This window comes from Lithobates pipiens, unplaced genomic scaffold, assembly GCF_037356315.1.
Source record: "Lithobates pipiens isolate NorthernLeopardFrog02 unplaced genomic scaffold, aLitPip1_a1.2 Scaffold_1, whole genome shotgun sequence".
Lineage (NCBI taxonomy): Eukaryota > Metazoa > Chordata > Amphibia > Anura > Ranidae > Lithobates > Lithobates pipiens.
The window spans coordinates 159,544,837-159,570,872 of record NW_027507685.1 but is presented as its reverse complement, the minus strand read 5'-3'; the positions used below and the strand labels follow the sequence as shown (position 1 = coordinate 159,570,872).

The 26,036-nt window shown below is 41.3% G+C and overlaps 1 protein-coding gene across 4 annotated transcripts in view; it reads left to right on the top strand.

Moving 5' to 3' along the window:
• The window catches only part of DENND1A (DENN domain containing 1A), a 1,535,852-nt gene extending 1,510,284 nt beyond the window's left edge, over nt 1-25,568 (top strand). For 2 of the 4 annotated variants that reach the window (XM_077478826.1, XM_077478824.1), the window contains 3 exons: nt 21,733-21,861; nt 22,060-22,303; nt 24,218-25,568. In XM_077478826.1, the coding sequence (XP_077334952.1) occupies nt 21,733-21,861; nt 22,060-22,303; nt 24,218-25,435 (1,591 nt within the window). In that variant the 3' untranslated portion in view covers nt 25,436-25,568. The remainder of the gene's footprint in view (nt 1-21,732; nt 21,862-22,059; nt 22,304-24,217) is intronic. The other 2 variants (XM_077478827.1, XM_077478828.1) reach the window with 1 other exon arrangement.
• Nucleotides 25,569-26,036: the final 468 nt, after the last annotated feature.

The following is a 26,036-nucleotide window of genomic DNA, read 5'->3' as shown; positions in this document are numbered from 1 at the left end:
AGACAGTGTATTGAGGTCGGCTTGTAAATTGGAGACATCTTGTGAGGACGTTATTCCACCGCATATCTTGGTGTCATCTGCAAAGACAGAAATGTTGCTTTTGATCCCAGACCCAATATAATTTATAAAGATTTTAAAAAGTAAGGGTCCCAGCACTGAACCTTGGGGTACACCACTGATAACCTTAGACCATTCAGAGTAAGAATCATTAATCACTACTCTCTGAATTCTGTCTTTTAGCCAATTTTCTATCCATTTACAAACTGATGTTTCCAAACCTGTAGACTTTACCTTACACATGAGCTGTGTTTGGGGAACTGTATCAAACGCTTTTGCAAAATCCAAGTATACCACGTCCACCGCCACCCCTCTGTCCAAGGTTTTACTTACCTCTTCATAAAAAGAAATCAGATTTGTCTGACAACTTCTGTCTTTCATGAATCCATGCTGTCTGCTGTGGGACTATTCCCGTCATTAATGAGTCCCTAAAAATTAGATACAATGGCTCTGAAATTACAGAGCTCAATTCTTTTAGGATCCGTGGGTGAATTCCATCAGGGCCAGGTGCTTTATCCACCTTTATTCTGTCTAAATATTTCTGAACCATATCACTTTTGAGTCCTTGTGGATCATTTTGGGCTGTGTCACGATCACCCCCATTATGGACATGCACTCCCCCATGCTCTTTTGTATACACAGAGCTGAAGAAAGTATTTAATAAATTAGCCTTCTCTTTGTCCCCAGTCACCTACTCTAGATTATTTTGTAAAGGGCCTACATGCTCAGACTTGACCTTTTTACTATCAAAGAGGAGGTAAACCCTGCTGAGTTTACTTCCTCTTTCATTCCCTGCAAAGGCAAAGCATAATGGACTACTACGCATCGCATAGTAGTCCATTATGTTTCACTTACCTGACACAGGAGCCAGCAATGTCACCGCTGTCCCCTGTAGTCCGGCGCATCCATCTTCTCGGTGGGGTCTCGCTGCTCCGCTGCTGTCATTCGGCGAAGCCTCGATGACGTCACTCCCACGCATGCGCACGTGAGCCGACATGGCTCTTCGTCAACGACGAAGATGCCACGCTCAGTGCGCCTGTGCACCGCTGTCTACGGCGCATGCGCCGTAGACAGCAGTGCCTGTCTTTCGGCAAATATCTCCTAAACCGTGTAGGTCTTAATCTAGGCTTACCTGTAGGTCAAAGTGTGTTGTAAGGGTTTACAACCACTTTAATATATTTGAAGAATTTTTTGGGGTTTGTCCTACTATCTTTTGCAATCTGTCTTTCATTTAGAATTTTTGCATCCTTGATTTCCTTTTTACATATTCTGTTAAATTCTTTGTAACATTTAAATGACACTAGTGATCCTTCATTTTTATATTTTTTAAAAGCTCTTCTCTTATAGTTTATAGCTTTTTTAACTTTGGCTGTGAGCCACATAGGTTTTGTTTTTAGCCTTTTAAACTTATTGCCCATGGAAATATACTTTGCAGTGAGGTCCCAAACAGTCTTTTTGAAGAATTCCCATTTCTGTTCCGTGCCCATTGAAGTGAATATTCTCTCCCAGTCTAAGTCCTGGAGAGCAGCCCTCATCCTTGGAAAATTTGCTCTCTTGAAGTTAAGTGATTTTATCTTACCCGTATGTATTTCTTGTTTAGCGCTAACATCAAAAGAAATCATGTTATGATCACTGCTACCCAGGTGTTCCTTTATCTGGACATTAGTAATAAGCTCTGCATGGTTTGAGATTACCAGGTCCAACAGAGCTTCATTCCTAGTTGGGGCCTTAATAAACTGGTCCATAAAATTGTCATGTAATAGGTTTATAAATGTTTGCCCTTTAACTGTCCCAGCAGTGCCATTACTCCAGTCAATTTCTGGGTAGTTAAAAGCCCCCATTATTATGACTGTCCGAGCCCTTGCAGCCCTTTCCATCTGTGCAAGGAGCTGAGTCTCCACCTCCTCATTAACATTGGGTGATCTATAACAAACTCCAATGATTAACTTTGAACTACACCCATCTAAATGCAGTTCCACCCATAATGCTTCAGACTCATCACACACTCCATCCACCAGGTCCTCTTTCACACTTGCATTGAGATCACTTCTCACATAAAGACAGACCCCGCCACCTTTCCTTTTTACCCTGTCTCTCCGAAAGAGTGCATAGCCAGGAATATTAATAGCCCAGTCATGTGAGTATTGAAGCCACGTTTCAGCAATACCGATTACATCATAGCTCTCCTCATGCACCACAGCTTCCAACTCACCTATTTTGCTTGGCAGACTTCTGGCATTGGTGTACAAACACTTAAATGCATTATTACATTTTGCTCTGGTGTTTTTCATATTATTTTTAGTAGTACAAATTGCACTGTAGTTTTCAATGGCTGTTTGCAACATGGGAAATTTCTTGTCACCTGCCATATCCCACCCCCCATCTATTCCCATTCCACCCTCCATTAATGTCTGACCCGTAACTGACCTGTCTGCCCAATGTAATTCTGGTTCACCCAGACAGATAGGACACTGAGCTCCGCCGGCAACACATCCTGTATCGCAAATCCTGACACCCCACACAGCGCTAAAAGCCCACCGATCACAGCTGCAGTGAGGGGAACATGTCTCCCACAAAAAAAGTACAGATGCAGCGGCTAAACTGGGGAAATGCCAGCGACTGGAACAGGACAACTCAAACCAAGATGGCGGTGACCTGCCGGAGGAGGACACATCCCTGAGGCCAGACACTGCCAAGGTACTAGAAGCTATCACAGCCTGCCAAGCGGCGGTCACTGCTTGCCAAACAAATCTTACCACTAAGATAGAGGAGGTGAAGGTTGATATATCCCTAGTGCGGCTGGACTTTCAGAAGCTGAGGGAAAGAGTCACAGAGGCAGAGGTTCATCTCAGCAGCATGGAGGATTTACTCCCCCCCCCCCCCTCCAGAACTCCACAGACGCCATGCAGCTACAGGTGAACCAGATCCTGCAGAAGCAGGGCAACATTGAAAACAGATTGCGCAGATGCAATCTCCGGTTCATTGCCATGCCTGAGGGGGAAGAGCAGAGCGATCCCCCTATATTTCTTGAAAAGCTGTTGTGTGACACATATGGAAGAGATGCCTTCTCCCCCACGTTTGTTATTAAACGAGCACGCCGTATGTCCTGCAGACCCCCTCTCCTGGAGCCCCCCCCCCCCCCCGCACCCTCATTGCAAAGTTTCTCAACTTTAGGGACAGAGATGCCATTTTGCACCTCAGTAGAGAGAAGGGGAATATTCCCCATGGAAACAAAATGATTGCCCTATTCCCTGATTTTTCAGCGGAGGTTCAATGCAGACGGAAATCTTTTACTGAAGTTAAAAGGCTCCTTCGCATAAAAAACGTCAAATATGCCATGCTACTTCCTGCTCAACTGTATGTAGAAAGGGAAGACAGAGCACACTTTTTTGAGGATCCTGAGACTGCCCTGGCTTGGATTGAACAGCGGGAGGTGCACAGATAAGTACCCCCACACCACTATCTTCAGTTTTTTACTGTTTATGCTAGCCGCACTTGCGGTCACAGTTAGTCCGTTTAAAGTGAGGAGACATCGCTGACTATACTTCCCTCACCACCCTACTGATATTTTAGCTGGATATCCCTAAAGCTCAATGCTACTTGCTGCTATGTTTTCGTGTATAAGGATCGAGCATGGAGGCATATTCTCTATATGCAAGGCTGACCAACAACAAATACAATTGGCACTAGATCTGTGTTGTCACCTCTGGATATATGCATCCTAGCATAAGTTGTGCCTAGCACCCTCAACACTAAGACGTACACTCTTCTTACTCACCTTGCCTTGCCCTTTTACCATTCCAGCAATAACTGTAGCAAACGCCTAGGCCGGCGGAGAAAGACACTTACCTACAGAGCTCACTAAGTAACGTGAGCAAAATGCACCATTATGCAGCAAAGTTTCGCCCCACTTTTTCTTTTTTTTATATACTTTTTCAACCTGAATGGAATAATAGGATCTTGCACCAAGTTGTACAGATTCTCCGTACATGACACTGTGCAAACTACCTCTATACTAGAATCGCACATGCTAATATTTTTAACTCCTATCCCTTTTTTAACAGGTGGACACTGTTTATGCCATGTTGGCAGTTAAGGGTACAGGCCCGCACAAGTTTGGGTTTGTGCAGGGGAGGGTGGGGGGATGTAAGCCTAATTATGTTTGAAGACAAGTGCAGATGTTGTGATGCGAGACTACATGTGTATTGTAATGACAATTTAGCTAGAATGTATGTACATGCTTTTAAAAGATATGCGCAATCTGCTGGGCTGCTGAGTCCTGGAGCTTTGCACTTTATTTACCACCAACCAATATGGCCTCGTTGAAATTTATAACGTGGAACGTCCGAGGCATGAGGGATCCACTTAAGCGGTCTGCTATTTTTTCACTGCTTAAAAAAGAGTGGGCAGACGTGACAATCTTGGTGGAGACTCATGCTGAGGGCTCAATGTTGAGGGTGTTTAAGCGTCCATGGGTAGGCTGGGCTTGCCACTCAGTATATACTACTCAATCTAGTGGTGTGTCAGTACTTATTTCAAAATACACGCATTTTGAGCTCCAGGACTCAGTGATCGACCCAAAGGGTAGATATGTACTTTTCAAAGTAAAGATATATGGGGATGTGCTTCTGCTGTTAGCCTTCTATATACCCCCACCATTTAATTCTACCATATTGACTGCAGGATTTGACTTTATGGCCTTCCACCATTCCACCCCAGCAATCTGGGCAGGAGACTTCAATAATGTCCTTGATCCCGGTTTAGATGGCTGTGTGGGGCCACGTCCTCTCCGCCGCCTACCCGCCAGACTCGATTTCCCAGGATACTCTTGGGTTTCGGCCTGGTAGATACTTGGAGGATTAGAAACCCCACAACAAGGGCTTATTCATGCTTCTCACCTACCCACCATATATGTCACGTATAGATTTAATCCTTATCTCCAGGTCCCTCCAGCCGAGACTGATTGGAGCGGGATTCTACCCTAGATCATTATCTGATTATTGCCCCTATTGGGCTATAATCTCCTTACCCCATGAAAAGCCACCTACTACAACTGAACCCCCTCTGGTTGACTTTGCTCCCGGAGGATGACGACATGGTCACAAACTGGAAACAATACTTGATTTTAAATGAGGGCATTGCCACACCACAGTCAGTCTGGGAGGCATTTAAACTACATGCTTGCATGGCTCTTACCATGCATATTAATCAGATTAAGAGAACCTCCACGCTAGCTCTGGATAAGGTGACAGAGGACCTGAGTACAGCTGAGACTGAACACCTTAGAAACCCCACCTTAGAAAAAGCCACTGCTATTAAGCTAAGATCTAGGGTGGTCGACTTAGTGCATTATGAGAAATCCAAACACAAAATGTTTTTTCATAAACAAAACTCATTTGAGCATGGGGAGAGGGCGGGAAAACTCCTAGCGTACTTGGTGCATTGTGAGGAATGTCCTATGGTAGTGGTCTCCCTGAGCTCCCCTGATGGAAACCTAGATACAGAGCCATAGTAGGGTAACAGCACAATTTAGAGACTTCTATGCTACACTATACACCACCCGGGCCTCAGGCGACATGGCTCTTATGGACTTGTTTCTCGTCGACCTGTCTTTCCCTCAGTTAACAGGAGAGCAAGCCAAGGAGCTGGAGGCGCCGCTTACTGGGGATAAGATCAATGCAGCCTTGGCACAGTTCCCCAAGTCTAAAGCCCTGGGCTCGGATGGCCTACCAGTGGAATTTTACTCCACTTACGCAGATTTACTAATCCCTAAGCTACTATCACTGTACAACACTATATTTGAGACATCAGAGCTCCCAATCTCTATGGCCACCATAGTATTAATTCCAAAGCCAGGTAAGGACCCGCATCTGCCAGAGTCATATCGGCCTATCTCCTTGCTGCAGGTGGATGTTAAGATTCTGGCAAAAGTACTTGCAAATCGCCTCAACAAGGTCATACTATCCCTTATACATTGTGATCAGGCAGGCTTTCTGCCAGGCAGGAATACGTCCTTCAACCTTAGAAGGCCCTTTATGAACATGCAATCGCTGCACCACAACTCTTGGTTCAGGATTATAATTGTCTTGGACACAGCTAAGGCATTCGACTTGGTTGAATGGGGGTACCTCTGGACCTGCTTGGGTAAATTTGGAATAGGCCCCAGGTTTATCAAATGGGTGCAGATATTGTATCAGGCCCTGGTGGCAAAGGTGATCGCTAATGGATGGCCATCTGAGCACTTTCCCCTGTCTAGGGGTACGGGACAGGGCTGTCCCCTGTCGCCACTGCTCTATGCCCTGGCAGCGGAGCCACTGGCAGTGGCTATATGCTCACATCCTGGTATAGTGGGTCTTAGTAAGGGAGAGGTGACCAAAACAATTAGTACTTATGCAGATGACACACTACTGTATCTGGATGATTCTGACACCTCCCTTCCTACGGTCTTGACCTTGATAGAGTGTTTCAGAACTTTTTCTGGACTCTGCATTAACTGGGACAAATCCCAAATACTCCCACTTGATAGCTACCCACCCCCTAGGGACAGAGCTGAACTTCCTTTGCAGGGAGTTGACAGTATAAAATACCTTGGCATATGGACCACTAGAGACCTAAATGACTATATAGCTTTGAATGTCACTCCACTTTATGCAATGCTTAAGGAGAAAACTCAAACCTGAGCCCGTCTCCCCTTGGGGGTTATGGGACGGATAAATCTTATAAAAATGGGACTGCTGCCAAAAATCCTCTACATACTGTGGCACTCACCAGTATATTTAATACTGAGATATTTCAGACTGATGGAGGCCATTCTAAAGCCCTTTGTCTGGGTTAAAAATAGACATAAACTACCTTGGCATAGACTTAAAACTCCTACGGACCTCGCAGGTACAGCCTTGACTGATTTTAACTTATACTACCTGCCAGCTCAACTCTCCCAACTCTTTCATATAGACAAGGTTGATAGGGAGAGATTCCTATGTCTCCTTTGCCCGGGGTGGATACAATCCACCAAAGATCCCCTCACAGCAGTTTCTAGTAAAATGGGGGGAATGGGTGGAGAGGGCGAACGGAAGTCTTTACTACACCACTATAAAAAAGTATGGGAGATAGCCTTCACTAGACTCAATATAACAACATTTCAGGAATTCACCCCTCTGAGGCACAACACTGCTTTGCCTGAATTTAATTCAATTCCAGATTGCAACACATGGAGTTTCAAAGGCATATTTTATCTTGCTCATATAGTTACTGATGGAACACTCAAATCCTTTGACAAATTGAAGGCAGATTTTGACCTACCGAGCCAATTGTACTTTAGATACTTGCAACTGTGTGATGCGTACCGCGCCCAGTTCCCAGCCAACAACACACCCCTAGCCAACAATCCCCTTATGGAGGCAATTAAATGCCCTGACCCTAGAAACTGATCTCACAGTTCTACAGCATGTTGACACTTCCACAGGCTACTGTATCAGCTTTTGCATTAAAAACTAGATGAGAGGGAGAACTGGGACATATGGAGGATGAGGAATGGAGTGAGGCCCTTGATGCATGCAAGGTGGTCTCCCCTAGGCTCTCAGATCGTCTCACCCAGATCTTCATAATACATAAATCATATCTAACACCCCTCAGGATAGCCAGGTACAGGCCCGATCAGCCCTCTAGTTGCCCAATGTGTAACCAAGTTATGTGCTCATTCTACCATCTCCTTTGGCAATGCCCCAAAATACAGGAGTATTGGACACAGGTTGTACGATTATTACATGACACCATGGGCTCTCCAATAACATTACAGCCTAAGGCCTGCCTATTGGGAATTTTTCCAGAACCAGAATTGAAAAAAATTTACTAGAACATTCCTACATGAGACACTTTTCTCGGCTAGGAAGGTTATAGCTAGTACATGGATGAGACCTAACCTGCCTGAGTTCTCCCAATGGATAGTGGAAGTGAACAACACATTGCCATACAAGAATATTGTCTATTCCGATAGGGGGTGTCCCTTTAAATTTGATAAAATATGGGAGAGGTGGTTGAAGGCCCCCGAAACAGTGGCAGGAAGCTAATATGTTGTAATATGAAGTTGTCTACATGTATAATTACATTGCACCCACTGGGGAACATTCTGCTTGTTTTGGTTGGTAACATTTATGCTTCTGATTGCGTCTGTTTTGTCTACATTTCGTGCAAGCATGTAACATACACGTGGTTGACATTGTAACTTTTATGCTCTCGTCTAATTGTATGATGTATTTTGCTCAATGAAACCTTTTTTTGATGGAAAAAGAAAGATGCTGCATATTTTTAACCGGAAAGCCATGTATTTATGTATTATTGAAGTGTCTGGCAAGTGATGTGTTCATTAGGGGTTTCCTGTTTGGTCTGTTTGCTTCAACCAGGAGCACAAAGTGGACTGGCCATAACGCACAGTTGCCTGACAAATACTGACTATTCTCTTTCTTAGTAAACTTTCTGCTATGCAAATATTAGATAACAGATGTTTTTGCAGCCAATTACATACACAGTTACTAATACACACCTTTGTGCTAATAAAAAAAAGTACCAGCAATAGACCCCTGCTCTATTTGGCAAAGCCTGGTGAAGTGGACTAGAGACTTTCCACCTTGAATCAAAGTAGACTTTGAGGACATGGAGGAGACCTATTTCTCAACAGTGGTCAGTAAACACAATCTTTGTTCCCAATTCTGCTGTATCTACTAACCAAATGATCCCCCCTACAAAATGCAGAAATTAGGAGCGCCCCACCCTCTATGCTTTGATCTACCTCATCTCCCAGAATTCTACCTCCCTGTTATATTACCAAGGTATATAATGGGTAAATAGCTGAAATAACTAATACAGCCGCTGGTCTTTTATGCCAGAAGGGTAATTTTACTAAAAATAGAAAAACCGCCAACTTTGGATGTAAAAACCTCCATTATTCTCATCAAAGATGTTTTTATTAGCCAGGCATGTCCAAATGAGTTGGAATACATTTGGGGGCCATGGTTAACAATGGTTCTGATCCTGATATAAGCATTGAACCAAGATCAGCAGTGTTTTGTATTAAGAAATGCTGAAAGTATGTTAAATTCTACCTTTTTGTAACGCATATTTTTTTTGAATTTTTGGGAGAATTAGACAGAGACCATTTTTTGAATGTTAGGGTGTGTGTGTGTGTGAAATAAATAAGTCTTGTTGCTTCAATGTCTAACTTTCTTATTGGACTGAAAATATTCATAAATAAAATACCCAAAAAATAAAGTAAAAATATGCAGTAGTATTATTTCATTTTTATTATTATATTATTATTATACCAATTTATATAGCGCCAACAGTTTAAGCAGCGCTTTACAATGTATGGGGGGAGGGGGCAACACAATTACAGTACAGTTCAATACAAAAGGGACAGGAGGGCCCTGCTCGTAGAGCTTGCATTCTAAAGGGAGGGGGTGGTGGTACAAAAGGTAATAGCTGCAGAGAATGATTTGATATGGGTGTTCTTATAGAAGTGCTTATAAATCAGAATAAAACAGAAGTTCTTATAAATCATAATGTTCTATTCAGCCAATATTAGACCCAAGTGACACTATAATGTAGTTATAGCTGAACCAGTTAAAGGAAACCTCTGCTGTAACAAATAACGGGGCTTCCATTTTGTCCTCTGCTTCTAAAAATGCAAGTTGCCTCTCACTTAAGTTGATTTTAGTACCTTGAGTCATTGGCCTAGAACAGTCTGACCACTCTGAATTAATTTGTTGCATGTTTGTCCTCTCTTAGTGACCCTAAAACTATTGAATTTAAAGGATCAACATGACTGCCAGGCAGCTGCAATTTCCAGAAATAGGGGCAGTAACGGCAGCACTGATGCTTCTGTCAGCATAGGTTGCCTCCACACCCTTGTATATTAGTCATGCTTTTATTACATCTTCTTTATGAAGGAAATCCCTCCCCCATATATAGTTACATAGATTGTAAAAAGACACAAGTCTATCTAGTTAAACCAATAGAAAAAAAAATAAAAGCAAATAGAAAACCTCCATATACCTCCTATACCCACAGTTGATCCAGGAGAATTGATTGCGCTATAAACATATTTTATTGTGATAAACATCTTTTAACATTAAAGAAAGGTGTTAGCTATAATTATTTACCTCTAATTGGTATACAGCAGGGGTCTCAAACTGGTGGACCTCCAGCTGTTGCAAAACTACAAGTCCCATGAGGCATTGCATGGCTGACAGTTACAAGCATGATTCCAACAGGCAAAGACATGATGGGATTTGTAGTTTTGCAGCAGCTGGAGGGCCGCCAGTTTGATATACAGTGATGATTAAGCCAGTATGATAAGAGTACAAATGCATTTTACCACATAGGTAGTCAAGTATAATGAAACCATATACATAATTGCTGTTAGTTTGGAAGCATGGCAAGTCAATAAAACACACTATGAGAAATTATTTTATTAAAGAAAAAAGCTTTTGCGCTTAAGTGTTAGAAGAAAAAAATCAGGAACAGCAGCACTTAAACCATCTGAATACTGAACAAACCGAACTTGTATAAAATTGGTGCTCTTTGCCTTTAAAAAGTGACACAAGTATAAATCATTCAATTAAAACTTCAATCTGTAAATAAGTGCAACATATACAGTAAAACTTTGGATTGAGATTAAGGCTCGGTTCACACAGGGGGCCACACGACTTGCCGCGACCTGCCGCGACCTCAGCGGCGACTTGCAAACGACTTCTGTATAGAAGTCAATGCAAGTCGCCCGAGGTCGCCCAAAAGTTAGTACAGGAACCTTTTTTCTAAGTCGGAGCGACTCGAGTCGCTCCTCTTAGAACGGTTCCGTAGTACAGAACGGGGGCGACTTGTCAGGTCGCGGCGCGGCAAGTCGTGTCGCCCCCTGTGTGAACCGAGCCTTACTTGGTTTGAGAGTGTTTTGCAAGACCAGCAATTTTTTTTTATAAATATTGACTTGATAAACGAGCAATGTCTTGATATACAAGTAGTGTCATGTCACAACTGAGTATAAAAGAGTCTTCTCCAAGTGTAGCAATATGGTTACATTTAATGAAGGTACAACATTTTGCAACTCACATTATTGATGATTAAACCAGGCACATCTAAGTATGCAGGCATCTGGTGTAAAGCTGTCCACAGACTGTCCTCCATACCGTCATCAACGTCATCCCTTCCACGCTGTGTTCCATAAGCGCTTCAACCTCACTTTCAGAACGCTCTACTGTAGAGTAGTCTTCCTGGTCACGATTACAGACTGACAGTGGTGAGAGCTGGTGGTGTCTATGTGGACAGCTTTACCCCGGATGCCTCCATACTTAGATGTGCCTTTTTTAATCATCAACCAGGTGAGTTGCTAAATGTTGTACCTTCATTAAATGTAACTATATTGCTACACTTAGGCTGCACCTCTCTTCTCTTTGATATTCTGTAGCTCCTGCTGGATTTTTGCTTTTAATCCCCTTGTGATTTTGCTTCTAATCCCCTGCCATCTTTGGATGGACATTTTATGGTTACACAACCTGGTCACATTGCTTTTATCTTTTTTTATGGACTATAAACCGAAGGACGTATGAATAAATGCTTGTGGAATGAATCATCTGAGTTTCCATTATTTCTTATGGGGAAATTCACTTTGATATACAAGTGCTCTGGATTATATGCATCTTTCCGGATTGAATTATGCTTGCAATCCAAGGTTTTACTGTGTATCAAATATTCACTTCAAACAACCAATAGTGAAATTTAAATTGTATAATTAAAATCCATCAAAAGGTAAATCAGCGTAAACGTCCAATAAAAATGTGCTGTTTTGGAAGGTATACTTTGGTGTGAAATCAACCAGGTTCACTTCACCACAACACCCTATGTGCACATTTCTTGCCAGACAGAAAGATGTCTATATCATGGGAGGTCAACTGTACTCTTATCATAAAGCATCCCGCACACTGGTTCAGCATAACCTCTTATCCATTTAAGACGTGCCATTGGCTTGTGCTGCTGTCATTCAAAGTCAGTGAATTGACACACAGAGCAGAGCCAGCGAGGGACCTGAGAATAGGAGGATCGGGGCTGCTCTGTGCAAAATCACTGCACAGAGCAGGTTTGTATAAGATGTTTGTTATTTTTAAATGAAAAAAACAAGACTTTAGTATCACTTTATGTATTCAAGGGGAAAATCCAATCATATGATATAAAACATTTTTTATAAATCTGTTTTAAAGGGATATTAACCACTTGACCACTGGGCACTTAAACACCCTTAATAACCAGCCCAATTTTCAGCTTTCAGTGCTCTCACATTTTGAATGACAATTACTCAGTCATGCAACACTGTACCCATATGAAATTTTTGTCCTTTTTTTCACACAAATAGAGCTTTCTTTTGGTGGTATTTAATCACCGCTGGGTTTTTTATTTTTTGTGCTATAAAAGAAAAAAGACCGAAAATTCTGTAAAAAAATAATAATTTTTCTTCGTTTCTGTTATAAAATTTAGCAGATTAATAATTTTTCTTCATAAATTTTGGCCAAAATTTATACTACTACATATCTTTGCTAAAAATAAGTACAAATTGGTGGATATTATTTGGTCTTTGTGAAAGTTATGGTGCCAATATCTGAAAATTGATCACACCCGAAGGACTGACGGCCTATCTCATTTCTTGAGACCCTAACATGGCAGAAAAGTACAAATACCCCCCAAATTACCCCTTTTTGGAAAGAAGACATTCCAAGGTATTTAGTAAGAGGCATGGTGAGGTTTTTGAAGTTGTCATATTTTTCCTACAATTCTTTGCAAAATCAAGATTTTTTTTTCCTTTATTTTCACAAAATTGTCATATTATCAGTTTATTTCTCACACACAGCATATGCATACCACAAATTACACCCCAAAACACATTCTGCTATTACTCCCGAGTATGGCGATACCACATGTGTGAGACTTTAACACAGCGTGGCCACATACAGAGGCCCAACATGCAGGGAGCACCATCAGCGTTCTGGAGCACCCAGGACAATGCTGACATTTCTCCCTTACATGTAAAAAATCATCATTTATTTGCTAGAAAATTACATAGAACCCCAAAACATTATATATGTTTTTTTAGCAAAGACCCTAGAGAATACAATGGTGGTCGTTTTTTTTTTATCACACACGGTATTTGCACAGCAATTTTTTGAACGCGTTTTTTAAAAAAAACAGTTTCGTGCTTAAAAAAAAACTTAGCCCAATGTTTTAGTATAATGTGAAAGATGAAGTTACGCCGAGTAAATAGATACCTAACATGTCACCCTTCAAAATTGCACACGCTCGTGGAATGGCGCCAAAACGTCGCTACTTAAAAATCCCCATAGGCGACGATTTAATTTTTTTTACTGGTTACACGTTTTGAGTTACAGAGGAGGTCTAGGGCCAAAATGATTGCTCTCGCTCTAATGTTCGCAGCGATACCTCACATGTGTGGTTTGAACACAGTTTTCATATGTGGGCGGGACTTACGTATGCGTTCGCTTCTGCATGCCAGCTCATGGGGACAGGGGAGCTTTAAAAAAAAAAGTTTATTGTAAATTTTACTTTATTTATTTTAGTTTGACATTTTTTTCCCCCCCAAAAATTTTTTTTGATCACTTTTATTCCTATTACAAGGAATGTAAACATCCCTTGTAATGGGAATATGGCATTACAGGTCCTCTTTACAGTGAGATATGGGGTCAATAAGACCCTACATCTCACCTCTAGGCTGGGAAGCCTGAAATAAAAAAAAAATAAAAAAAGTCAGGGTATTGCAGAGTATTGGCAGGGTATTGCAGAGTATTGGCAGGGTATGGCAGAGTATTGGGTATTGCAGAGTATTGGCGGATATTGGCAGGGTATTGCAGAATATTGGCAGGGTATTGCAGAGTATTGGCAGGGTATTGCAGAGTATTGGCAGGGTATTGCAGAGTGATGTGGGCACTGCAGATGCAGCCCACAGCGCTGCTGACACCGATCTCTTCCCCCTCCGCTGTACCGATTGGTACAGAGAGGGGAGGGAGGAACCGGCGCCATAACATGACGCCGGTTTGTTTACAAGGGATCGATCCATCATTTGACGGAGCGATCACGTGGTAAACGGCCTCGATGAGCGGCCGTTTACCGTGATCCGTGATGCGGTCACGGATGCTCTCGAGTGTGCGCCCCAGGGGGCGTGCGAGAGCGAAATTCTGGCAGGCCGTTAATTAACGGCCTCTCAGAGTTAAACAACCGCCCTGAAGCCATTAATCGGCTATGGGCCGGTTGTTAAGTGGTTAAAGGTCCTTTTTATTTTTTGATGTCATACTTTTGCACAAGCTTTTACATAATTATACTTTTTTCCTTTGTTTTGTCCTATCTATTTCTTCAGTTTTCTTTGTGAAATGCTTTAAAAAGCCACCTTTAAAGACACTCTATAAAATAAAGTTTATTATTACTATTTACATGTTAATGTCTGGGTTTACAAAGGCATTTGCTGTACACAAAGAGGGGATGGGAAAGGACCTGGGGGTCCTAGTAGATGATAGGCTCAGAAATGGTATGCAATGCCAAGCTCCTGCTAACAAAGCAAACAGAATATTGGAATGCATTAAAAAGGGGATTAACTCCAGGAATAAAGCGATAATTCTCCCGCTCTGCAAGACTCTGGTCCGGCCGCACCTAGAATATGCTGTCCAGTTCTGGGAACCAGTCCTCGGGAAGGATGTACTGGAAATGGAGCGAGTACAGAGAAGGGCAGCAAAGCTAATAAAGGGTCTGGACTCTGGAGGATATTAGTTATGAAGAAAGGAAAAGAAAGGCAAGCACTGAACTTATTCTCTCTGGAGAAGAGACACTTGAGAGAGGATATGATTTCAATTTACAAATACTACAAATACTATACTGGTGACCCCACAATAGGGATACAATTTTTTTGCGGAAGGGAGTTTAACAAGATGCGTGGCCACTCATTAAGATTAGAAGAAAAGAGGTTTAACCATAAACTATGTAGAGGGTTCTTTACTGTAAGAGCGGCCAGGATGTGGAATTCCCTTCCATAGGCGGTGGTCTCAGCAGGGGTCATCAATAGTTTTTTGACAACAACATACAGGGATATACAATGTAATACTGACATATACTCACACACATAGGTTGGACTTGATGGACTTTTTCAACCTCACCTACTATGTAAGATTTTACCCCCTTCCTGACCAGAGCACGTTTTACAATTTGGCACTGCATCGCTTTAACTGACCTATGCACTGTCATGCTTTGCTGTACCCAAACAAAATTTGCGTCCCTTTTTCCCCACAAATAGAGCTTTCTTTTGGTGGTATTTGATCACCTCTGCGGTTTTTATTTTTTGTGCTATAAACAAAGAGTGACAATTTTGAAAAAATATATTTTTTTTTAACATTTTGCTGTAATAGATATCCCCAAATAATTATTTTTTTAAATTCTTCATCAGTTTAGGTCAATATATATTCTTCTACATATTTTTGATAAAGAAAAATTGCAATATACGTATATTGATTGGTTTGCGCAAAAGTTATAACACCTACAAACTATGGTAAAAATGTATGGCATTTTTATTTCATTTTTATTTATTTTTTTATCAGTAATGGCGGTAATCTGTGATTTTTAGCGGTACTGCAACATTGCAATGGACAGATCGGACGCTTTTGACACATTTTTGGGACCATTGACATTTATACAGCGATCAGTGCTATAAATATGCACTAATTACTGCGTAAATGTCACTGGTAGGGAAAGGGTTAACACTGGGTGCGATCAAAGGGTTAAATGTGTGTTCCCTAGATGTGTTCTAACTGTATGGGGATGGGACTGACTGGGGGAGGAGACATATCATTGTTCCTACTTAGTAGGAACAAATGATGTGTCTCCTCTCCCCTGACAGAACTGGGATTTATGTGTTTACACACACAAATTCCCACGCTGGCTCTTGTGCATCACGATCGTGGGCGTGATCACCGTCGGCCATGCACGATCATGTACACGAGAGCCATTGGGTCCCCTGTCATGCAGCGGGCACACGTCTCCAGCCACTCTTAAGAGGGAAGGACGTCCCTATATGGGATTTCACCCAAGAGAGCCATTGTGCCGCAGTATAAGTACATGAGCCAGTCAGGAACCGGTTAAGATACTTCCATCACGTAATCTTGTATCTTTAAAACAAACCTAATACTATGTTAAAATAAAAGATAGAGATACAACCTGTAAAGGAAGGTCATTTTAATGTATTTGTGTGGTGGGAGGTATGTTAAATCACTTTTCGTTTTAAAAAAAACTCCAGGCACGCCTGCTATACAGCACGTCTAGGTATTTCTGAGAATTTGACATTTTCTTGTGGTGGTTTCCACCAGTCATTATGTTATAGAAGAACACAGTTGAAACATAGGAGCTAACAGGAAGAACCACAGTGCTAAGAGAGGGTGACACACTATCCAACGCTCCTGGGGTTATCTGTATGTGCTCCCTGCCTGTGCTGCACTTTAAACTTGCATTCACACCTGAACAGGGCATATTCCTAGTGATTTGAAGAATTTTTTTTCCAGGAGTTTTGCAAGCTTTGTGCAGACATTTTGTACATGTATGTACTTGTATGTTTCAGGAGTTTGTTTCCTGGGCTTGGTAAAGGGAGGAGAGTTGTTTTTCAGGTGTAAAAATGTCTATTGTGTGCTTACAGGTGCAGCCTTTAGGTCGGGTTCACACTGTAACCCGCTGAAGATCACACAGGAGTGCTGTGCGCCCCTGTTCCCCATTTCAGAAAAGAATCAGGGCCGATTCTATGCCTGAATTCGGTCCTGAAACAGAGCCAAAAACGCACAGCATTTTTGTGCAGTGCGCTCCGCAGTCACAGCGGAGATATGTGAACCGGCTCCATAAGGAGCCATTCACATTCTCCTGCTATGCTAATTGGATGCGGAGAAACCCGCATCTAATTCGCATAGGTGTGAACAGGGCCTCCAAGTCTTTGGGAGCAAAAACACCTGAACATGCTCACAAAAAAGATCATGTTCCACTACCTAGGCCTGGACTGCTCTTTGCAGTCTATATGACTGCCTGCACAGTCTGAATCAGATTTGAGCAGTGGACTGGATCACACAGAAGCTCTTTCCCTCCATCCACTTACTACTTTTTCCTTTTCTTTTTCCATGAACCATCAAAGGTTATTCCCCACCTTTTCCTCTTTCTTTTTTGGCGCTATGCTCCCTTAACGGGCATCAGCGTTCTCGCCCTCTTTTTATGTGTGTTGAGGTGAGAGCTTCTATAGGCAATATCCATTCGTACTGGATAGCTTCATGAGTTATGTTGATGCTGGATTTGTGTACGCACCAATCACCCTTATCCCAGTGAAGACTTATTGTGTATTGACTTCATGTCTCTACTATACTTCACCTTGTCCTTATTGTCGCACTGTTCTGCATACTATGTGTTGCCTACTTTTTAAACCATTTTATAAACCCAATAAAATCTTTGTAAAACAAAAAAGATTTTGTTCTTTTTTGAGCGTAGCGTGACTGAGCTTAAAATTGTGAGCATAGACAATTAATATGAGATTCTACATGTTAAACCGTTATCAGGCATAGGGAAACAAGCAAAAAAGTGGTGGAGGCTTATCAGTTGCATTGTTCCAGCTATCTCTAACCACACACCAACCCATTTCCTCTACATGTCATACAGAAGAGGAGAGGGAGAGAGGTTCTTTAAGCTGGCCATATATGATCCAAATCGCAGCCTGTACAGCAGGGATCAGCCAAGATTTGAATCATCTTTGGGCATGCTGATTGTACATCAATCAACTTGGGTACAACCAGCATGTCGGATTTTTACATGCAGTTATTGCCAGCGGCTACAGCCACTAGCAATAATTATGGTGTTCTCCCGTGGTTGCAGAAAAGAAAATCGTATCATTTATGGCCTGCCTTTAGTCTTTTCCTAGAGTGACACCACTGCTTCTCTGTAAGTACAATACTACATTGAGTGAGCATTGTCAAACTAGAACAGAAAGCGTGTTTCTGGCAAGATCACTGGATAATAAAAAATATAAAGAAAAAAACGATGGATTTCTTATTTTATTTTTAAGGTCTGGCCTTCCTAAAGACACAAAATATAACTGTATATTAACATTTCTATATATTAACACCAGAAAGTGTTGATACAGGGAATATATAATTGCCTCCTGATGGTCAGCAAGGAATTTTATTTCCCCTGCTGGAGCAATTTGGACCATGTCTCATAGGGGGATTTTTTTTTATTTTCTCTGGATCAACTGTGGGTATAGGATGGTGTACATGGAGTGTTTCCATTTATTAATTTTTTTCTATGGGTTAAATAGGAAAACAAATGCAGCTACTCCATCTAAGTGGTAAGCTGCAATATATTAAATTTTTGTTCCTGTGTTTAGATACACTTTAAACACCATGTGTAGAATCTCATGTTGACCCATTAGAAATGATCTTTCAATATTCTAACTACACTCCTTCTGCAAACTGATCTTTGATTGCTGTCACTACAACTGTCATTTAAAGCGGTCTCCTCCTTCCTCAGGGGAGCGTGTTTATTGTTCTACAGTAATCAACATTTATTTCAAATAATAGTACTTCAAGCAGTAATGTTCCGTAAATGCAAGTTGTGTTTTATTCTACTTCCTAATTATAATCTTAGGATTTAAATTTAAATGTCAATTAAATTTGAAATATCTACATTTGTCAGTGATTCCTGTTTCTGGCCAAGTTGATGTGAGGCAAGCCTGTCCATTCATTCTCACCATGCATATCGTCCTCATTAAAAATAAACTCATGCCGTTGTAATAATGCACACAGGCCCCACGCTACCCGCGGCTATAGCAGGATGTGTGTCTGACATGGCATTTAAAGAGAAGCAAGCTGTCACTAGTGTCACATGCAGGTGTTAACACAAGGAGGGTGAACACTTGGACAGAGAGGAAACATGCAGTGCATTATGGGCAGTGGCCTCGATCAATAACGACGTGTGTTTGACATATTGAGCTTCAGCTTAGCTCAAAAATAAAATGTAATATGTCAGTAGTAGAAAATGTCTAAGTTCTCTGGGTGTTTTACATCTTGCAAGTCTTGCTTAAAAAATTATAGACTGATATAATATAACTTCTTCAATTTTGGCCCATCACATCTAGCAGTATTATTAATTTGTGTTAGTGGATGAACAGTCTTTTATGGGCTCATTTTAAAAGCAGCAGTCCTTACTGCAAAGAAAAGTCTCATTTGTTAAGCACATTTATGTGCTTTGCACTTTACTTTCCATGGAAATCAACAACAAGCTTAGCTCCATTCGTTTCAAAGAATAGAAATAAAAAAGTTTTGGTAGGGAAGCGAGCCTGGACTTGTCAAAGTCATGTGACCAACCTCTGCTCCAATCAGCGAGTATTCCCTGCAGGCTCCACACTGTGCCCTGTATTTTGTAAATGCATTGGTAAATGCAGCTGTTGTATGAGTAAACAAAATAGGAATATCTGCTCTACACTGTGAATGGGCACCTTAGTTTTCGAGAATAGCTTAGACAGGTCAGAACGTGGTAATGAAATTCAGGACTACTGTAGTGAGTTTTGATTTAGGAAAGGCTAGTTAAAGGAGACACAAGTTGTAGGCAGGTAAAGGCTTTAATAACAGTTTGCAATGGGTGTGGTAGACATCTGTTTGACAAACTGGAGCTCTTCTTTCAATGTAAAAAATAAAAGCATTTGTATAGTAAAGGGGGATTTCCACCACCCCATGTATGAGCGCAGCACTCATAACCTCTTTTAATTTTCTCATTATTTTTGTATAAAACCCCATGTCCTCTGAAATATCTACCCACATCTGGATCTTGGGTGGCACTGGGGTGGGCTGCGCCTGTCAAAACCATCAAATGCCCCTCTCTGTACTTAATTTCCCCACCATCTATTGTGGTCCTTTCTGTACTACCTGTGTCCACCATCAACTGCCGACCTTTGTGCTGCCTGTCTCCACCAACTGAGTTTCTCTGTACTACCTGTCCCCACCATTCAACTGCCTCCCTCTGTACTGCTTGTCCCCACCATTCAACTGCCTCCCTCTGTACTGCCTGTCCCCATCTTCAGCTGCTTCTCTTTGCACTTCCTGTCCCAACCATCAATTCTTTCTGTCTTTACTGTCTGCCCCCATCATCAACTGCTCCCTCTGTACTGCCTGCCCTAACTATCGACTGTGGGGTTCTTCATTATCCCAGTCTTGCTCATGAGGATTGTAAATGTTTACATGTTATTTATAAGGCCCCCTCCCCAACTTTTTGATAACTCATAAAAGATCAGACATTGTAAATGCAGTCTGCCCATATTATAGAACACCCAACCTCTTATTTTTACATGCAGTATACCCCACATTGCCTGTCCACACTAGATAAAGTTCTGTATGTATATCATTTTATACCCCCACTTGATCTGAAATACAAAAATACATGCAGAACCCACAAACCCATCTGCCCCTTCATCTAAAGTTCTGAAGTCACCTGCAGTCATATTATACCTGCTTGTGCCCCTCCTCCTGAGAGTAAACTGACCATGCTAGCATGGCTGCCAATCCATCTATCATGGTCAGTTTATGTCTTGTGTCATCTCACTGTTAATAGAGGAACAATTTGATAGAGCACAGTGTGCCTGTATCTTCCATAGTCTATGGAAAGCCACGCCACCCTCCAGCCCCTTCTCCCCTCCTCTCACTGCACTCAGCTGGGGAAAGGGAGAAGTGAAGCTATACTGCCCGGTCTATGTTTCATTGCAATCGAAACGCAGAAGCTCATGGCAATGTCATTTCCGGCAATGGCGTTAAGCACGTCCATGGATCATGCAGTATGCTAAAGCAATCACATGACCTACAATTTAGAAGCATGGGATTTCATTATAGCAATATATTTTAGAAAAAAAAATGGATTTATGACAGTGCAACATATGGAATCTCTGTGGAATAATATGTTTGTCACCAGTGAACTTGAAAACTACTTTAAAGTAGTTGCTGCCTGAACCTACGAAGAACGTCTGAGTGATTTGGCTGTAGAGTCTTTACATGCATGTACAACAAAAACATCTCTACATTTTTTTTCAAAATTATAGAGCCATGGGGAGTTATTTTTTTGCATTAAAGTCTAACCAAAGTCAAAAAGTTATTTTTAGTTGTGGATACGGTTGGTAATTATAACGTCTGTGGGGATTGTTTCACTGTCTATGTCCCATTAAGGAGATTTCTTTTCACTTTTTGTTCTGGAGAAGCAGCAGGAACTTAGAGGAAATCTCCAAAATGAGGGGACATCCTCATCAAAAAGTGCCCCCAATGGAAGATTTCCTCACTATTCTTGTCCTGGTGAAGACTTATAGCTTTGTTTTCCCATCACTTTCTGTTCCTGTGATAGTGAACACCACATCAAATGGAGAGGATGAATCCCAGTGGGGACACAGGAATAAAAACATAACAAGGGATTTAACCCTTTTCCCCTCTTGTTGTAAGTGATGCTTCCGTATGTATAATTGCTGTATATTGCCAATGATCATTTATGCTGTCCTGAGACAAAGATCTTAGGATCATGTATCATGCTTTGTTAAATTTCTTGAGGACTAACTGCCTCCTTCTCCTATTTTCTCAGCGTTGTGAAGCCCACACGCCACTATACTGTCTTCCTTTCTGAAGATTCTTCTGATGATGAGTTCCTGCAGGAGGAGGATCCTGTGTCTGCCTTTTCTGAAAACTTTATCTTCTCTGCTCCTTTTGAATGGTCTCTGTCTTCAACTGTTTCTTCTTTCAGAATATGTAGAGCACTTTGTGCTGACTTTGTTTTTAGATTTAGAAATACATTAAAAAAAGTTATTGAGAATGAAATGATAATAATTACAGAGTAATATATTTTTAATTTTATGGATAAGTTGTATATCATTTTTGACGAGCACTAATTTGTGTTATTTTCACTTGCTAGGCCCCAGCAGTATAGAACCTTGAAGGAATCAGAACCTGATGGTGATGAAATGATTAGCCCAGAAAAAGAGAGCGACTCCATGATCGAACAAGAGCAACCAAATACGGATATAAATCTTCTTGATGATATTTTTAGTACTATAGGTGTAGAATCACAGCCACCACTTCTGAGTCAAGCTAAGAGTCTTGAAGATCTCAGAACTCCCAAAGAAGACCATGAAGACCACTTCACATTTGATTATCAGGTATGCAAACAATTCATGCTACTGACTGAAAAAAAGAAATTAAAATGTTTAGTAGCTACGCAGTGAACAATGCTAAAATTAGTGTTATTTATGAGGATTACCAACTTGAACACTAGTGTTTTATTTAAAAGTAGACTGCTGCTCTTACGGTTGGCCCTTATCATTTCTATTTTAATGGTATTATTACAAATGGAAGCTTGAATGATGACTTATCTGTGTTGATAAAGACAGATCAACTTAATTCGGCAGGTCAGTAATACCATTGCAACCCAGCAATAGTTTAGGGAAATGGGTGCTCTCTCAACTCATTCCTCCTTTCTAAACCTTAAATTTAGCACAAACATTCACTTGCTAGCTCTCAGACCTTACAAATGTTGACAGCTGACAGCGATTGTTTGTGGACCACTCTTTCAAGCAGGATATGGCATATACTGTCGAAAGGTCATCACGTTAGCAAACTATAAATTCAGCTATATGGATTTTTGGACTCCCAATTGACATTTGACTGACAAATCGCCACTATGACAAACATGGAACATTATCTTCCAGATCTTGAAACATACTGTATGTGCCATGCATGCATCCACCCACTGTGCAAATTAAATGCTCACCTACAGATTTAACCTTGCAAAAAATATGTCCTCCGCTTGGAGGATGTAATATATATAGGGAGCGGGGCCACGCCAGTAACATCATCTCTCAGCCGTATTGAATGGAAAACACTGTGTGGTGAGATCAAAGAGGGCTCATTGTATTGAATGCTATTGTAAGCACAATATGTGCATTTATTTTGTAAGTGCTTTTAATCCTTGGGATATAGATTAAACTTTATACAGAGAGCACCATGGGTCCTTTTTTTTTGCCTTACATGTGCCTAAATACCTATATGAGCAGTGAATGTGGAGATAACCAGAGCAGTGATTTATGTTCCTGTGATAGTGAACACCATATCAAATAGAGAGGATGAGACCCAGTGGGCACACATGAATAAAAACCTAACAAGGCCAACATCAGCCTGCACTTCTCCAGAGGGTGGTGTTAAGAGATGTTTGATTTCATGATCTGATTCCGGAAACTACCTAGAGGGTGATATAAACCATTGTTTGACCTCATTTTTTTGCAAGGTCAATGCTGGAGGTGAGCATTTCATTTGTACATTGGGTGGATGCACATATGGCACAGTTGTTTCAAGATCTGGAAGATATTGTTCTAATTTTATCACAGTGGTGATTTGTCTGCACTATCTGCGAATGGACTTTATGTTTGGACTTCATTTGTTTGATTAATTGATGATTGTTTTACAATTGTATGAAGGTTATGCTACACTATTTATGTATATTGTTTCACTTAGGGGGGTGCTGTAAAATCACTCTAAGGCTGCATTCACACCTGAGCGTAGCTTTTTCAAGCGTTTTTGCAGCGTTTTTTACCGCGATTTGCGGCGGTTTTACCGCGATTTGCGGCATTTTTTACCGCGATTCGCGGCGTTTTTTGCCGCGTTTTGTTGCGAATTTGTGCAGGGCAAAAGGTCACCAATGTTAAAAGAAGAAAAACGCCCAAATCAGCCCGATTCGCACGACAAAAAAGGCTCGGGAACTTGTTTGAGCTTCAGGCGACTTGGAGTGGAGATGTGAACCATCTCCATTGAGAATAATGGATTTTTTCCCCTCCAGCGTTTTGTAGCTTCAGGCGTCAAGCTACAAAACGCTCAGGTGTGAATGGGGTCTTATGGTGTTTCAGCTGACAACCAGTAATTTTTGTTGCAAATCTTTTTTGTTTATCATTTATTATTTTTTGTTACTTGACTGCGCTGATTGTCTTTTTGTACTATTTGAGATACTTTTTAAATGTTTTAATAGTGAAGATTTTTTTAATTGGCATTATTTTATAAATTAACACAATCTCCTTTTGCAGAGAATGGATCTTACAGTTCCAGAGAGAAATCGCTTGATGCCAACAATGAAGCACAGCCACCCTTACAACAAATTGTGGGGCATGGGGCAGGACGATATGGCAATTCCTAATAAGTACATTCAAATTTCACCAGAAAGATACCAGACCTTTCCCCGGAGTGACACAAGCACCCCACAAAAAAAGATGACATCACTTTCTGTAGAAAAAGAGGGCCCATCCAGCAGTAACCAAAGCAGTATCACTATTCCACGACCACAAGGAAGGAAGACTCCAGAGCTGGGTATTGTCCCACCTCCGCCAGCACCCAGACTCTCTAAACCGCAGAATGCACCAGCATTGACAGAGCCAGGGAAACATCAGCTTGGGGAAAGTATCGGCTTCCCTCTCCAAACAGCAACAGGGTCTTTTGCGGAAGTGCTAGCTGTCGAAAGCAACAGACAGGTTCCTGATTCCAGTTCTATGGACCTTCTGCAACCTGTCAAGGTTTCCACAGATGTTTGCCTAAATGATGATATTCTAAGTCTTTTGGATCCTTTAAAAACAGATCAAAGGCAGAGTGAAGGCTTGCCTACTGTTGCTGGGAATATGCAGAGCTCAGAAGCTGCCCATTCTTCCACTACTCAATGTTATGCTCCATTGCAAAGTGATTTTACAGTTTTTCCTCACCAGCTGGGTTTCTCAACCCCACAACCATCATTTGTACATTCACCACTTAATCCATTTATCCAAGTATTGCCACCTGACCAGTCAGTGTCCATCATAGGTATCACACCACGACCATTCACTCCACCAGTTGTTTCTAACCCTATTTTTACCAGAAGTGTGTTTTATCACAGTCAGCGACGTCCTATTCCAGGTTTTTCAGGAAGTGGTTTTTTAAGTCAAGCACCCTCAAGTTCACCAGCCAATCAAAAAATACATCAAAGTCACATAACCTTAGAACCAACCCAGAATGTCCCATCGGCTGTCAGTGGTCCTGGAGGACAAAGAACTTTTCCTGTGACTCAACCACTCTCTAAGCCCCAAGATGGCAAGCCCAGGGAATATCCAGTCATCCCTCCCAGACCTTCCAAATTATCAGACCCCGTTCTACTCCCCTCCAAACCAGGTCAGCCCAAGGATCCTTTCGAAGAGCTGCTCAGTAAAACCAAAGAAGCAGTAACACCAACTTCTGGTAAAGTAGAACAGCTTCGAAAGCGGTGGGAGACATTTGAGTGAGATTCAGGTTCATAAACTTTTGCTGAAAAGCAAACGACACAATTGTAAACAATGTTTATTAGCTCTAATGAAAGTGTTTGCTGATAGATTTCAGGCTTAAATATTTTCAATTAAAGGCTTTAATATCAATGGACTTAATATACAATTGTATTTCTTTGGGTAAGTAGCTCATATACATGTCTCGTATTTGCTTATGTCTGCCTGACTATTTAAAAATTGAAATAGTCTTGATGTGGAGCTACTGAAACTAGAGCTTTAGTCTTAATAGAAAATGCTTCTGGTGCAGTATGAGCATCCATGTGAGGTCTTCAAGCAGAACACAGTGACACACCTTGCTTGCTTAGTCAGCACCCCCACTGATTTGTGGTGTTCATGCACATGTTATCATAATAACTATTTTAGCCACTTATAAAACAAATGTTGTAGTGAGGTTTATGATTCTGTACATAGAATTTAAAGCTCCAAAAGCCATTTTCCTGCAGTTTGCATATATATTTTTTCAGAGTATCTCAGTATGTACACAGTTTAAACAAAAAGTATGCGATTTAAAAAAAAAAATTTCAAAGTCCCAAAGCTGTCTTTAGAGCAGGAGCTGATGGTG